Source organism: Pinus tabuliformis, chromosome 3_1 (genome assembly GCF_031772625.1).
Source record: "Pinus tabuliformis cultivar Carrire ecotype Pingquan chromosome 3_1, CPIR1, whole genome shotgun sequence".
NCBI lineage: Eukaryota > Viridiplantae > Streptophyta > Pinopsida > Pinales > Pinaceae > Pinus > Pinus tabuliformis.
In genome coordinates, this window is record NC_142301.1 from 277,758,393 (window position 1) to 277,774,357 (window position 15,965).

Below are 15,965 nucleotides of genomic sequence, written 5' to 3' on the forward strand. Positions count from 1 at the left end.
TGCATCAAAAATGTTCCGACAAGACCAAAAATTGTTTTCATTGTTATCCTACTGATTTTGCAACCTGGTCGACCCTCAGTCCCAGAGTGAAAATCCTTTAATTTCACAAACAAAAGCATAAACATGAGTTGGCCTGCCAGTGATGCCTAGATTTTCAAACAATCCTCCACATATATATAAATTTATCCAAAAAACTGAGATATGCTTGAACCCCCTCACATGGAAAAGCGCACATTCCTTTCAAAAGGATTATTTTATAACATTGGTCATCCTATTACATATGGAACCTCGATACTTCTCAAATTTGTGCAAGGAAGCCATTTCATTTCAAGCCTGATGAGCATGAACATGATGGGCTAGATTTTCAAAACAATTGTGTATACAATCAAGTAATCAAAGACAATGAGAGCTATGCCTGAAGTACCTGGCAATGTAATATTTGGCTCTTTGACCCATTTTTACCAGCAATATTTGACCATAGGTTTGTGACAAAAGTTTTGAACTGACCTTTGCCGGCAAGGGTCTCCCACAATTGACCTTTCTTAGCATTACAATCAAGATTTGCCACATCCACAACAGATATGCTCATGTTATTTCGAACAATACAAAGTTTACCCCCAAGAGGAAGCAATGCTGCAGCCTCAAGCGCATGAGAATTACCAAGATGAAGCTTGCTGTCTATCAATCTGTCCCACGAGTCATTCACATTATCATACACTCGCATTCTGCAACCATCCTTACAGTCAAGGGCATAAAGTTTTCCATTTAAGGTGCCACTTGGCGTCTGCCATCCATCGACTATGCCACCTACTACAGTAGACCACTGATTTAATGATGGCACATACATCTCACATATAACTTGCCTGTGAGAACCTAGGCCTTTGAGAAACCATTTGTCTCCATATACCACCCCAAAAAAAGGAACAATAGAGGTGCTCATGTCGGATATGAAAGACCATTTACTTCTATTTGGGTCGTACACCTCTGCTGATTTGAGGGAATGAAAACTACCATCACATTCTCCCCCTGCAACATACAAACAATTATTAAAAACACAGGCCCCAAAGAAATGACGCCTCCTGAGCATGTCTGGTGCTCGATGCCATTTATTTGTCCGTGCACTGTAGTAGACTACCCTTCTCATAGATCCTTTTAATGGACTTTTGCCCCCAAACAAATAGAGATGGCATCCACTGAGGACAGCACATCCAAAACCAAGTGCCTCACAGTATTCAGCCGGCACAGGGGGGAGAGGCTGCCATAATTGGTACCTAGGATCAAATGCGTGCCATGAAATGCGACCATCACGGTCCTGTTTGAATACATAGATCCACTCTTCTGCTATGCCAAGGCTTTTTCTTAGAGAATAGAAGAAATTTCCAGCCAAAAGACGGTACCACCTTTTACATACGAGCCTGAGTTTCCGATGGAAGACACGTGGAACCCGAATTAAGCAAGCAATAGCAAGGTCATCTGGAAGACCAGGTATCAAAGGAATAGGTTCCCGTCCTTTCTCACTTTTATGAGATTTTCTCTTTGAAGAATGAATTGTTGCTTTGATTTCTGGTTGACCACAATGTCTGGTACCAGGTACATATTTCTTAGCATCTATCACAGTTAGACCCACATCGGCTACACAGTAACATGCTGAGGTTTCAACCTACAAAGACACAAAATTATCCCTTATGTAAATCTCATAGATCACTGCAAGGAGAAATACAAATTATTATAATATGCAAATTTCATGCATGTCCATTCATTCCCTCAATTATATAACATGACCTGACATACTAGTACAGCTAACTCACCAAGCAAACATGTCTATCAGCAAAAATAGTGACAAATGGAGAACCAACAATTTTTGTAACTAGGGTTATTCGACAAGATTATGAGCCTTGAAAGGATGAAGAACGCTGAAATGAAAACCACAAAGAGAAGCCCACAGAATAAAAATATACGCCTTCCATGTGCAACAGCCAGCCTCCTCTATATCATGCTACACATATGCCCTTATGACAAGGATGGCAGTTATTCCATCATTGGAAAAATATAACATGTTTCAGACTTCTGATCATTTGACAGTCTGGAGGCATTTGCAGGAAAGTTTTTTGTGAAGGATCTGCTGAATGGGATCTCAGGTTTGGCAGTATGATTCCCAAGGTATAAAGACTCTCTCCATTGCTAAAATAGTCTTACTCTTTCTTCATTTTCGTGGATTCTCCGTGTTTCCCATTCTTTTGTAGAGAGAAGCTGAACAGGTAAAATGCATCAATAATTTTTTTCAATAACACGTCAAAGAATCTCAGTCTGAATCCTGACTTGTGTCATGCTGTTTCCAACTTATCAAGAGCTTCAAGGCCTTTGCAGCTTTGTGCTAATCATAAAATATGAACTAGAAAAGAAAAGTAACCTAACCCTGTTTTAATTTTCTTAAATGGGATTACTTCTATAAGAATTAAAATCAAACACCAGAACCGCGAGAAAAAGATAGAGTGCACCTGAACCTACCCCTTCAGTAATAATGTTTTAAGACTCAGACTCGGACTCAGGCATGGTCAAGGATCTCGAACTTGGATTGTCTCGAACCTATCTGATTTCAATGAATCAGTTTACTAAAAAATACATAAAATGTTTAAATTTTAATGAAAAAATTTTAAAATCATATCTTAAAGATTCCAAACCTTAAGTTACCAGGAAACAGAAATGGATATGTATCTGGATTTGGATTCAGATACAGATCCACCAGATTTTTGAAAAGCTAGGATCCGAATAAGGTGGAGAAATGCCACATACAAAAGATACAACTATATTTTTCTTTCTTTTTTTAAATTATTCAGTGTTAAAAATCAAAACCTTTCATGAATCACAACATTAGAACTGAAATCATGACGCATCGTTCTTTATACAAAGATGGATAATTGTAAATACAAAATTTACTGTCTCATCAATGATCACTCTATTATGATGTAGAGTATGTCTAACTACATGTCCAAAATGGGTCTACATGCTCACCATTTGAATATTTCAACTCCCCATCATGATCAACCTGTCATCTTCCCTAAACTTTGCCTTCAAATCTAAAAATTCCCATCTAGTTACAATGGTAAATGAATATTGTACACTGTTTGAGAACATGCTATAGTCTATATATCATATTGTTATAAGAGGACTCTTCACCTAGAGTTGGATGCGATTGATCTAATTAAATTATTAATGGCATAGCCATCCTTTGTACACTATACATTATTATCTATGTATTGTCTCAAGGCTTTCCTGCTAGCATTATCATTTGTTATACAGCCTATAGGTAATTAATAACTTACTTATATAACTATACAACTATACAACCTACAAATTACTAATAAGTAATCAAACTAAAAATTTAAATAGAATATTTGGTTTTTAGGGTTTCAAACAGGTGGCAAATATCATTAAAAAAATAAAAAATAAACCAAAAACTCTGATGTTATTTGCTTGGGTCTGGCATGTGACGGCAAGCTGGCAAAGGATCTGTTTCAAGACAATGGGATCTGCTTCTCTGTTTGAAGTATCCACTTACATGGTGGATTCCATGAGGCTCTGGGTGGATCCATATTCATATCCATATCCAAAAAGCAGATTCGCATATCCAACATCAACACCACATGAATCCGGTAACATAGTGGACCAAACCATGATTCCAAAAAATTATTGAAATTTTAAATCAAAGTATTATGAATAAATGAGCAAAAGCATATAAATGACAAGCAATGTTCCACCATTGCTTATACCTGGGATCCTCGTCATTAGTATCACCCTTTACCTATTTGTCTAGCCTTTCTCTACCTCAATCCTTTAGGGACATCAACACCACCCAATTTTGATGAAACTACCTAATCCAAGCCTTATAATAAGGTAGAACACAGGTGGGACTACTTGCAAATCGATTCCAAACACCAAAAGTCCAGAGGCCGAAGTTGGTGATGGGACTTGCTTTCATATTGCTTGTATCCTCCTACACTGCGGACATAATGGTGACGCCCCCAGAGATTTGAAAAAGCTTAACATGCCTAACCAATCATTTTGGTTTGGGCGAAGAGTACATTTTTGCTAAGGCCATGACAAAGGAGTTCAACAATAAAAACCACCAACATCAAGATATATAAAGGGCTTGGTGCTCTGGATTAAATTCCAATCCCATATATATGATAGAATCCAACGAAAATGTTGCAATCCTACCAATCCTGAAAACTGTTAAGTCTGCTGAATTTTGAATGGAATATGAAATTCCACTTTCTCCATATGAAGTCTGAGGTTGGAACTTGAAACCACTCTCAAATATCTTGAAACAACTAATAGTAATATTAAAATTTGAGTAAGACATAACAGATTCGATCCATGCAAGTTCATGCATTAGCATCATAAGTTCCAACTAACAGTACTTAGGTATCATCCATATAACTAAGGCATACAAACAAAATTTGAAGGGATGCCACCATTCAATTAATGTCTAGCAAAATCAGATACACTGTTCAGCAGAGGGCAAACATGACATTCATGGCCCAACAGCCTACTAAACAGAGTAATATATGCCAACAAGCAGAACCACAAAGCCCCAGCCCACTCTCAACCAAGACAACCCACATCAGTAGCAACAACCTCATGCAATGACCAACCAACCCAACCCTCAGCATTAGTCACCTCATTTCATAGGTGCATCCCTAGGCAGGTCATGGATCCAAAAGATGCTCCCCTATTGGCTACCAACAATAGACTAGACTCTCTACGACCAGCTCCCTTATGACATGTCCACGGCACATGCCATATTTACCCTTCCACTGCCTCTTCTCCTTGGAGTGACGAAGTGTGTTCCTCAATATTCACTAGGGTGTCGAATCTGTTGCATCCTCTGCAGGCCTACCACTACTTTGTTGATGAAGCACCAGCGCAACCTTTACTAAAGAACAAAGGGGCCAACGCTATTGTTCATATTATAAGTATGGTCTACTATCAACATGATGACATATGGAAAAGAACAACTATAGGATAGCTATAAATTAGCCCAGTGGCCCTAGCAGCATAGTGTTGTCAACAACATTAACTGGAGACTCCAACAAAAGAACTTGACCCATTCAACTATAAGACCAAGGGAAAATGCCAAATACAAACCTGGTGGGGGCTAGCTTCGCTGGTTGAATGGTTTGAGCTTCATGCAGAAGGTCCCGGGGCTGATCCCAAGGTTCACTGACTCTGATGCATGCTTCATTCAATGTCCCTATTTGGTCAGGCACCATAATCAACACTGATGTGTTTACATTGGGCAACATTCACAAAATATGAGGAAGTGCCCAGGGGTTTCCCTCGGCTAGATAATTAAATTTCAACAAAAAAAAGGACAAGGGAAAATGCCAAAACTCCAAAACAAAAGAGACGATATATATATATACGAAAAAAAAGACATGGGAAAATGCCAAAAACTACAAAGCTAAAGAGACCATCTGTGTGTGTATGTGTATTGCCACTTCTAACAGATGATTGAAGTTATTTAGTCGCCCTTCTACATTGGAATTTTCACATGAGAAGCCTCCAGAGCAGAAGAGCACCGAGGATTATCATAGTGATAATGATTTGTCTTTCTTATTCCTTGCTTGCTTTTATTTGCAAAGAAGAGTATCCATCAAGCTCATACAACGCTTGGCAATAAATGACCATTGTTCAACAATGGAAGTTAATAATCAATGCCTCCCAAAGGAAGCACTAGTGTCCCCAACCCCATTATAAGAGAAAAGGTGACTCACCTAGTAAGGTCTCACTGCCACTTCCATATATATATATATATATATATTGCCACTTCTTACAAATGATTCAAGTTGTTTAGTCACCCTCCTACATTGGCTTTTTTCACAAAAAAGCCACGAAAACAGAAGGGCATTGAGGACTATCATAGTGATAATGGTTTGTCTTTCTCATTCCTTTGCCACTTCTTACAAATGATTCAAGTTGTTTAGTCGCCCTTCTACATTGGTTTTTTTCTCACAAAAATCCACCAAAACAGAAGAGCATTGAGGACTATCATAGTGATAATAGTTTGTCTTTCTCATTCCTTGTTTGATTTTATTTGCAAACAAAAATATCCATCAAGATTCAAGATCATACAACACTTGGCAAGCAAATGGGCATTGTTCAACAATGGAAGTTAATTATCAACAACTCCTAGAGGAAGGACCATGGAGTCCCCAACCTCATGATAGGAGAAGAAATGATAGAAACTCGCCAAGTACGGTCTCATCAGTATTCCACAGGGACGCATTCCCCAAGGAGGGTTCATGCACCTCATGCTTCGCACACACCTAGGACTAGAGAATGCCTGAGGAAACATTTCCCCACATCCCCCTTTTAGGAAGATGCGGGGAGAAGTAGGGGCAAACGTTTCCCCCGTGTGGGGGATGTGTATCCTCAAAAGGGGTGTTCTTGGGTGTCCCCCCACACCCCTTTTGAGGGGGGACGCTTAGAAGCACCCCTACTCAATTGTCTAATAATCCTTAAAATGAGACAAAGTGATAGAAACTTGCCAAGTACGGTCTCACCAGTATTCCACGGGGATGCATTCCCCAAGGAGGGTTCACGCACCTCATGCTTGCCATGCACCTGGGACGGGAAAATGCCTGAGGAAACATTTCCCCACATCCCCCTTTTAGGAAGACGCAGGGAGAAGTAAGGGCAAACGTTTCCCCGGTGTGGGGGATGTGTATCCTCAAAAGGGGTGTTCTTGGGTGTCCCCCCACGGCCCTTTTGAGGGGGGACGCCTAGAAGCACCCCTCCTCAATTGTCTAATAATCCTTCAAATTTAAAAGTATTTAAAACAAAAATGAAAAAAACAACAATTTTTTAAAATAAAATTATAACTAAAAAGAAAAATTCATAACAATTATCAAAACCTAAACTAATTTGCAATCCCTAACTCACTCATTGGACTTACCAAGCTTACCTCTGCTTGGCTTACCACATAGCGCTAATTGACTTACAAGTTAATTATCGTCTCTCCTCCCCCGCGACACTCCTTCAATGCTCATTCTCCATTTTTAATTTTCAGTTTCAACTTTTGAGTCTTGACTCTAGAAATTGATGACCCCAAGACTAGTTCTTCGACTCGTCACTCAAATTTTTTTAGTTTGAATTACATCAATTTACTATTCCATTCTTCAGACTTTAGTATCTACTATAGTCTATTTTCCTTAGTATTAATTACATTCTATAATGATGAATGATGAATTAAATTTTAAATCAATTTAGAATCTAAAATGAAGGATGATTAATTTAATTTTTAAAACAATGTAGATTCTAGAATGATAAATGATGAATATGGATCAATGAATTTCATTATTGAATCTCGTGGTGTATGGATGAACGATGAGTATGAATGATGAGCATGGATCAGTACATTTCATTATTTAATTCAATTATGTGTGGATCAATGTATTTATGCTTGCATTATTGGATATGAATTTGAATTATATATATATCCCCGTCCCCCCTCACCCCCCCCAAGTTTCCCTAAAATTTGAGGGTACTCCCACACATCCCCCCTATGTGTCTCCCCACACCCACACCCCCCTGTCCCAGAGTCTTGGTGGAACATAGGGTGTCACTACCACTTCCATTACAACTGCGAAGAACTTTCCCCCTTGAGGGATAATTAGATTATCACTAAATCAATGGACAATTACAATGGCTAACATGCTAACATTGAAAGGAAGGAGACATGTGACACCAATATGAGACATTTTTAAATGGCAATTTAATAAATTGTCCGCAATGATTCCCTAAGAGAATAATAAGCCAAAGACACCATTTCCTATTAATTTTCCCAATTGGGTTTTAGGGTAAATCTCTAAGTTATTATTGTGCATGCCATTATTATTTCTAGCATTGTTTGCAATCAAAAAGCATAGTCATGTTTTATGCACAATCAAAATAACACAACAAGAGGCATTTTATTTTCTACAAAATTAATTAAGGGCCATGCTATTGAATCAACTCGGCCATAGGCTGATAAATTATGGATCATAATGATATCATAGCCCAACTTCAACAACACTTGAACAACCTATATGGTAAACATCCACAATGGATACAAGAAGAGAGTCGTTTCTTCAAGGTCTAGAAAGAAGCAAACAACCACGTATGAAAGGAACATATAACGAAGGAGAATACAATGAAGACTTTGAAGCCAAAATTACTCAATTGGAGTACGTTGAGAATCAAATCTTGGACAAGAACTTCCACACAGGTTCAGCATGAACATGCGAGAAGTATTCAAGATATTTTTGAAAAAGTGATTTTCAAAAAAATAATTCTATTTCGTGATAAATTTCAGCAAAAAAGTGAAAGTCTTATATTTAGCAATTGAGTCTAAAAGGTGTATTTCATGCATGACTTAGACTTGGAGTAATCTCACAAATACATTCTCGGCTAAAAGTCTAAATACAAGTCAAGGTAGAAGCTTTCATCACACACAAATAGTTAACAAAGAGAGGGAGATGGTTCCAGGCAACCAAGAAAGAGATGGCTCCAGGCAACGCACAATCCTATACAAGGACCCATATAATTCCATATAATTGTACAGACAAGACAGCACAAATCCGTACATGTGGATGGGGCAAGTTGTACGAGTGTTTGTACAATCCATATGGATAGTCTGTGCATTTTATTTACAACAATGATGTATAATCATACAATAGCCTATTACAACATAAACAACACCAATTACAAAATAAAATTACAGGAAATATACGAGAAACCAATGACACAATTTACACCAATACTTTTGGACAAAACGTCCCTGGAACAACTCCAATGTGGAAAAAAATAGTTTTCAAATCTGAGGGTTTATATCAGTGTTGAAAATTTCGCCTGGAAAATATTGCGATATTTTCGCCTTCAAAAATATCGGCGAAATATCGCGTGATGACCCAAAATTTCGCCGGGCACATAGGGCCACAACTTGGAGACACATGAGGATTTTCCTAGTGCCCCACGGTCACTTGGGAGCACCACAGGTCATTTGCTTGGAGATCAAGGGGCCACCCCCTTCATCACTATTATTGGAGCTATTCATTATGGCACATGAGGAACTTCATTTGGCCAATGGCACTTCTGGCTATTTTTTATCATTTCGGCCCTCTTGAGACGAGGCTAATTATTCATGTTATGTAGCTATTTGGTGGGCTTGTCACCAAAAGTATTGTTATTTCGCATATTATTTTTTTATAGGGGCATCATTAGGCTAAATTAGGCCGAACTGCCCTCCTATTCATTATGGCACATGAGGGACTTCACTTGGCCTTCCAATGGCACTTCTAGCTATTTTTCTATCATTTCGACCCTCTTGAGCAGCGAAGTATTCATGTTATGGAGCTATTTGGTGGGCTTGTCACCAAAAGTATTGTTATTTTGCACATTATTTTATTATAGGGGCATCATTAGGCTAAATTAGGCTATTTGAACCCCTTAGAGGATTGTATAAATATAAGAGAGGTGTTCTCTCTTTCATCATCACTTGGATTTGTATCTCTTTGGAGAAAAGAACTTGAACCTGCTATTGATGGACGAATCGGACATTGAGGGATGCATTTTGATGTTTGGATAATTGTTATCTTGTCTTGGAGCTTCGTTGTTGCAAATCTAATGGATGGACATAATCTTTTTGCCATGTAAGTGCTCTCTTATCGAAATTTTTCATGTTTATGGTCTAATGTATGGAACGTTATGCTTTGATTATGTTTGTGATGCAAGAGCATCTTGCTCAGAAAATCATTGTATATTTGGTTAACTTAGGGGGGTGATGTTTTTAATTTATTAATAAGAAATTTGTATATTTTTAATAAATTAAGTGAGAAATATATGTGTGAGTTTTTAATGTAAATATTCTCACATAATTGAGAATATGAGAGGTGTTTGACTTGTAAAGATCTTATAGAGGTCTTAGGGATTAGGAGATCTTAGAGTAGAAGATTTAGTTGAGTTAAAAATGGAATCAAAGGATTTTTAGGATATGGTTGAGTAGATTGTGGATCTAAACCAAAAATGGTTGCAGAATCTGTTTGTATACATTAGTAGGCTTCAAAGGAGGTAGAAGTGTGCAAGTATGTGAGAGTGTGGAATGAGAATAATTCTCCTGTAAATATTTTATTTATTACTGAAATATTTCTATGTTTTAATGTAGATACATATGGTGTGATTTTCAGAATTGTGTGTGAGAGTATTAGAGTAGTCGAAGGCCATTATTAAAGAAAATCAGGTCATAGATAGAGGATAAACAGAAGTTCCGAATACAAAAACTTGTGTGAATGTAACACAAACAAAGGATCTTCATATGTGAGATTGCAGACCTATTTCGAATCAACATTTTGTATTGGAATTTGAGGTGGAAAGGAGTGAATCGATGGTTAAGTTCACAGATCTGGGTGCAGGTCTGAAAGATTGATGGTGAGTGCAAGGAGTCGCATGATGAAGAACTGGCAGGTCAATTTCTTGATAATCAAATGTGGCCAGATATCTTACTAGGGGCAATACATTGTTTTGTTCGATAAACTACCTATTGTAGGAGTTCTGTTATGACAGGAAGGTGTGTCACCCTCTGTTGCCGAGAGAATCTCATGGTTGATATGTTGATTGATATAACGTATACACACTACATAGGTTAAAGAGATCGTGGTCGCTGTCTTTTATAGTTGAATGAACCAGTAATAAAATATGGGCCGAGTTGTTGTAGTTTGTATGCGTTGGTCACTGCGTGGAGGAGCAGTGTAGTGGAAAGAGAGCTTTGCACAGAGTGAAGAAGCTGCTATGGTAAAGAGAAGCCATTGCGTAAATCAAGCAAGTGCATGAGAGGGCACTAAGTTGTGGGATGGTTGCCTGTCGAATGGAGTAGGAATTTGCTATTCACCTGAGTGGAGGTGATTGTAGTTGTGTGGATATAACTAGCTCGTGCCTTTACAGCTCAAAAAAGGAAGAAATCCCAGCAAAAATTCGCTTAAATCGCGTTCTTGGGCAATGCACTGCGCTTTCCTTTAGGCGTTGCGCTTTTCCTCTTGGCGCTGCGCTTTTGCCTAAGGACGTTGTGTTCTGTTTTCTAGCGTTGTGTTTTTACTAGGGCTTGCAGCAACGATTTGCCACAGCTCCAGAGAGCCCAATTCAACTCTAAAACCAAGGGGGATGTAGTCTTTTGATCTGAGGCTACATCAATTTGTGCCCTAATTATTGATACAAAATTCATGAACACTTGTAATCTTGGCTCGTTGCACATGTTACTCATCTTGGCAAGAAGATCGAATTATTCCTAAGGATGGGTTAATACCTTTCACCTTGAAACTCCACAAATTTTGCAAAGTGAAGTATAAATTCCTTGTTGTGACCTTGTAGTTGCCTCTCTAGGGCTAGCGAGGTTGCAAAAGAACTCCTTGGAAGAACAAAAATTCTAAGATCAAATTCACTTTGACTCCATTCTCCACAATTGGCTAGGCACTGGTCTCAATCCTTGGTGATCACCCTAGATTTTTTTCCTTTTCACAAATTTGTTGCCCTAACCCTAGATGGCCTAGCTAGGGCAACAAACGATTTCCTTTAGAGCCATCCATTTGAGGTGCAAATTCGAGGAGGATTGCGTTGGTGTGTCCTCTCCTTGCTCTCCAAATTTGAAGATCATCCCATGATTGGTTTTAGAGAAACATCGAGCCCTAGTCTCAAAACTATTTTTGATCTAGGTCTCCTTAGGTTAGCAACATTCCAAGGGGTCTGGTGTGCTTGAAAACTCAAAGGAATTTTATCTATTATTAGTCACTCCTTCACCCTTGCTTGACCTAGATATTTGGTTAATGATTACACCCTAAACCCTAGGTCTTGTTAGATATCCTTGGTTTCTTTATGGTCCCATTCTTTATATGAAAAAATATCTTACAAAGCTACAATAGAGATCATTCTCCTCTCCTTGGGAAGCCTTGATCTAGGCATAGCCATCATATTGATCAATCTTTACTTAGGTCTTGACTTTCCCAAATTAGCCTTTCTAGGAGAGCCCTTTCACCTTGCTTCTAAAGCAAGCTAGCCCCTATCTCAGTCTTTCCTTTGAATGGGCCTTGGGAATCACTACACATCTTGTCATCGACTTACCCTTCCTTGTGATTTCCTTATACCAGAACTCCTCTCATCGGTGAAAATCAATAAAGAGTAGGGGACATCGACTGAGGTGACAATGGGTCCTTGTTCCATTGTTGCCACTTGGTCTAGTAGTTACCCCTTTGGAACCCCTCCTAGGACCCTGCTAGATTGAGTGGTAACAGGACCTAGAATCACTCCTCAGTAAAGTTGTATTGGCATACTTGCCCAAAGCACACCCTATTGCTCCACACTGAAATTTGAGAGACTAGTGACAATCTCCCACAATATGGGTAGAGCCCTGTGATACAAATGTGCCATCCTCCTATGCCACAATTCGCACAAGTTGTCACTGTCATGCACTAATGCTCGCATCGACTAACCCCTCAACATATACAAGTTCCCTTCTCTTCTTGCAATCACTCGACTTGAGCTCAAATTGGAATCCCTCAACCTAACAAGTACTTGCCCATCACGGAAGTACACCTCGTGCCGCTTGTCCTTCATGGAGATTGCTAGAATATTCTTGATCCATCACCTCCACAATCTCCCATGACTCTAACTAAAACTGGATGCTACCAATACCCTCCACTGCACACCTGGCATTATTGCCAAGCTCTGCATGTAGCTCTGAGCCTAGTTCTGATATACTAGTAAACAGATCATGTGATACCATCATATGACAAGATGAACGACTGTCCAAAAACCATGCACCCTTCACTATGGTGCCAAAAACACAAGACACTAGTGAGAATTCCTTTTCAAACCTGGTGGCAAACTCGCTCACCTACATATCTGCTAAAGCTACTAACTGAGTCTTCCCTTTGCTCTTCCTCTTGTTCAAACGTTGACATGCATAGTGGCCAAATTTGTGATATAAAAAGCACTTGACTTTGCTAATGTCCTTCTCTCCAACTCCCCAGGTACTTTTCCCTATTGTGCTCTTCTTCCCCTTCCCCTTACCTAATTAGAAAGGGTGAGGTTCTCATCATCACCCTAAAACTAGCGCCCCCCCCCCCCCCCCCCCGAAGTGACTCCTCTCGAGTCTCTTCCTGTATGAAGTCATCCCATAACCTCTCCCAGTTGGGTAGATTCTCACGTGTTATGATCCCTTTAATGAAGGATGCCCATGGCTTGGAAAAGTCGTCGAGGGCAATCCTCACCATCTCCTCATATGTCACTTTCTCCTCAACTATAGCCAACTCATATCAAACATGTGTGGTCCAAGTGAGATGAAGTAACACTATCTGACTTGGTCATCTTTGTGTTTCTCAACTTCTCCCTCAACACCATTTTTCTGTTTGCATTGTTGCTTTGATAAAGTTTGGTCGAAGCCTCCCACATTTCCTTGGTCGTATTCTTCCCTTAGAGATGAGGGATCACATGATCCTTCACTCCAAGAATAATCCTCCTCGCCTTTACATCTCTTAGTTGAAAGAGAGCCATTTGTGTAGCATCAGTAGGACAAGTAGGAGTGTTATTTGCAAACTCCCAAATCCTATTCTCCATTAGTACTAACACTATCCTCTTCTTCCATGGATTGTATTTGTATGCCCCCTCCAACTGGTCTTCATATCTTGAACTTGAACCATCCTTGCAAACTCCAAATCAAATATATGGAAACCCCAAAAAATATACTTGTTGGAAAAAATAAAAGTTGTAGCTATAAACCCATGTGATTGCTTGATTTTCCCCACAAAGTTCCTAGTGCTCTGATAACATGTTAAATTTTACATACGAGGTCTTGTTTAATTTTACCTCAACTATTATTTTATGCCCAAAAAATTATTTATGCTTAAATAAATTCTAAAATTGTTGGAAAATAAATTCCCTCGTAATTTTAATATCTTACGAATAAATCATGGCAGAAATAAAGAGGAAAATAAGATTTTTTATGCCCAACAATCTCCCTTCACTTTTATTAATCTGGAAAATTCCAAGCCTTGACCCACACCAAAATACATAGAAATTATAGCAGATATTTGAAATTGAAATTGGCCCACTAGATTTTCGGTTGGCCCACTGGATTTTCAACCCAAGGAAATCGACTACTCTAGAAGATGACTCGACCCTAGAAAATCTTGACCCCTGACTTGTAATAATCTAGCCTCCACTACATGGCTACGCTCTAGAAGATTTTCTGCCTCTTGGTTGAAATCTCAACCTCCTCCTTTGCTCCACATGGCCAATTGGTAATCTTGACCTCTCTCTCTCCAAGTTTCGCCCTGCAGAAAATCTCAGCTTCTACTTTCCTCCAAGTCACTCCTCAAAAGCTCGACCCTCACAAATTCTCCTTCCAAAAAACGCTTGTTTCACACTTTCTTCTCTTTAATCATTAAGTCTCTCATTCCTTCCCCAATCACAATGTGTCTTCACCTCTCCCTTAGAATTATTTTATAATTTCGTCTTAGGCTAAATCCCTACCCTCAATCTCCAAAGAAACAGACGACTAGGATTAATTCCTAACCAACTTAGATCAACAGTAGAGATTAGATCTAAGTCCATTTAATAATTAAATTATTTATCCTTGGAAACTTGGCCCAAATGCCAACATGAATCAATTAAGTTAATTGTTGTGTGTTTCGTAAGTTAGACTTAGCAAAGGAATCATAATAACATTTACTCCTCTCAAGCAAGCACCTAAAGAGGCAATCATACATCTTTTGCATGCTAGGACACCAAGCCTATGCAGAAGCACCTCTCTGAACTAATAACATCAACATAGATGGGGTGGAAAAAAAGAGGTAATGCACATAGTGGTACCAAACCTAGAGGGGTCACACATAGTATCGCGTATTTGGGTGATCATCAAGCAAATGTGTCAAGCCTAAAGGGGTCACACACCCTGAATCCTAGAGTATGTATGGCATATGAAGATAAAATATTACTCTAACTCAATCTCCTTGAGAGGACATCACTGACATATCTTCTCAAACTATGGCATGTGGTGATTCATTTGAAGTTTCAACATAGGTGGTAAGAACAACCCTACAACTAATTGAGGAAGATCTTGAGACTATGAGGCCAATGTTGTCGAATGTAATCAGGACAAACAACAAGACCGTCCTACAATTGCATAAATTGCTTGCAATAAAAGGTCAAATTAGAGTTGAGAGTCTGAGATGGGAGAACAATTGGTTAAGTGTCAATCTAGTAAACGACATACATAACAACCCTATTGATCTCCCTTTTCATGAGGAGAAGGTAATTAAAGGCATCTAAAGAGTACACAAAAGAGGAGAGGTGCTCAATAGAAATTTCAATGGACTGAAGGAGTGAAATAGACTCTGAGAACCAACATCATTTGCAGCCATAAGGGCCAGGGGCGGTAATCCCCTCTCCAAAGAGAGAAAAATAGGGGCATATGTCTTGTTCAGTGACAAAGTCACCCAAAATGCAAATCCTATGCAAAAGAGAGGGATGGAAATACAAAAGGCAAATATCCAAAAGCCTACCTAAGGAACCAAGAAAGAACTAACAAGGATGTTGCCAAGCAAGTTATTGGGCCAAGTCCTAAAAGGTTGAATAAGGTTGTGAATACAAGTAGAGCATTAAGAGAGTGAATGAGAGAGTGAGAGAGAGAAAGAGAGAAGGGGGCAAGGGAAGCAGAGAATCCCATAAGAATAGAGACTCAAAAGCAAAGAGGTTAGTAAGAGAGTTGGTCATGTGACAAAACTAAAATTTGGGGATATGGAGAAAATAGTTCGGCAAGACAGAGAAAAAAAGGTAAATATAGACAAAAGATGAGGAAGAAAAGCTCCAAGAATTTGATAAAATAGGATAACAACTCAGTTAGCAAGTTAGTTCTATATCAAGTAAAGTTTTGGTTT

At 38.9% G+C, this 15,965-nt stretch overlaps 1 protein-coding gene across 1 annotated transcript in view; it reads right to left on the reverse strand.

Annotated features, from left to right (window-relative positions):
• Positions 1–220: 220 nt before the first annotated feature.
• LOC149186872 (F-box/kelch-repeat protein At1g55270-like) overlaps positions 221–15,965 on the reverse strand; it is a 35,280-nt gene continuing 19,535 nt past the window's right edge. Inside the window, exon 2 of the mRNA XM_089411185.1 lies at positions 221–1,660. Within this exon, the coding sequence (XP_089267311.1) occupies positions 410–1,660 (1,251 nt within the window). The 3' untranslated portion in view covers positions 221–409. The remainder of the gene's footprint in view (positions 1,661–15,965) is intronic.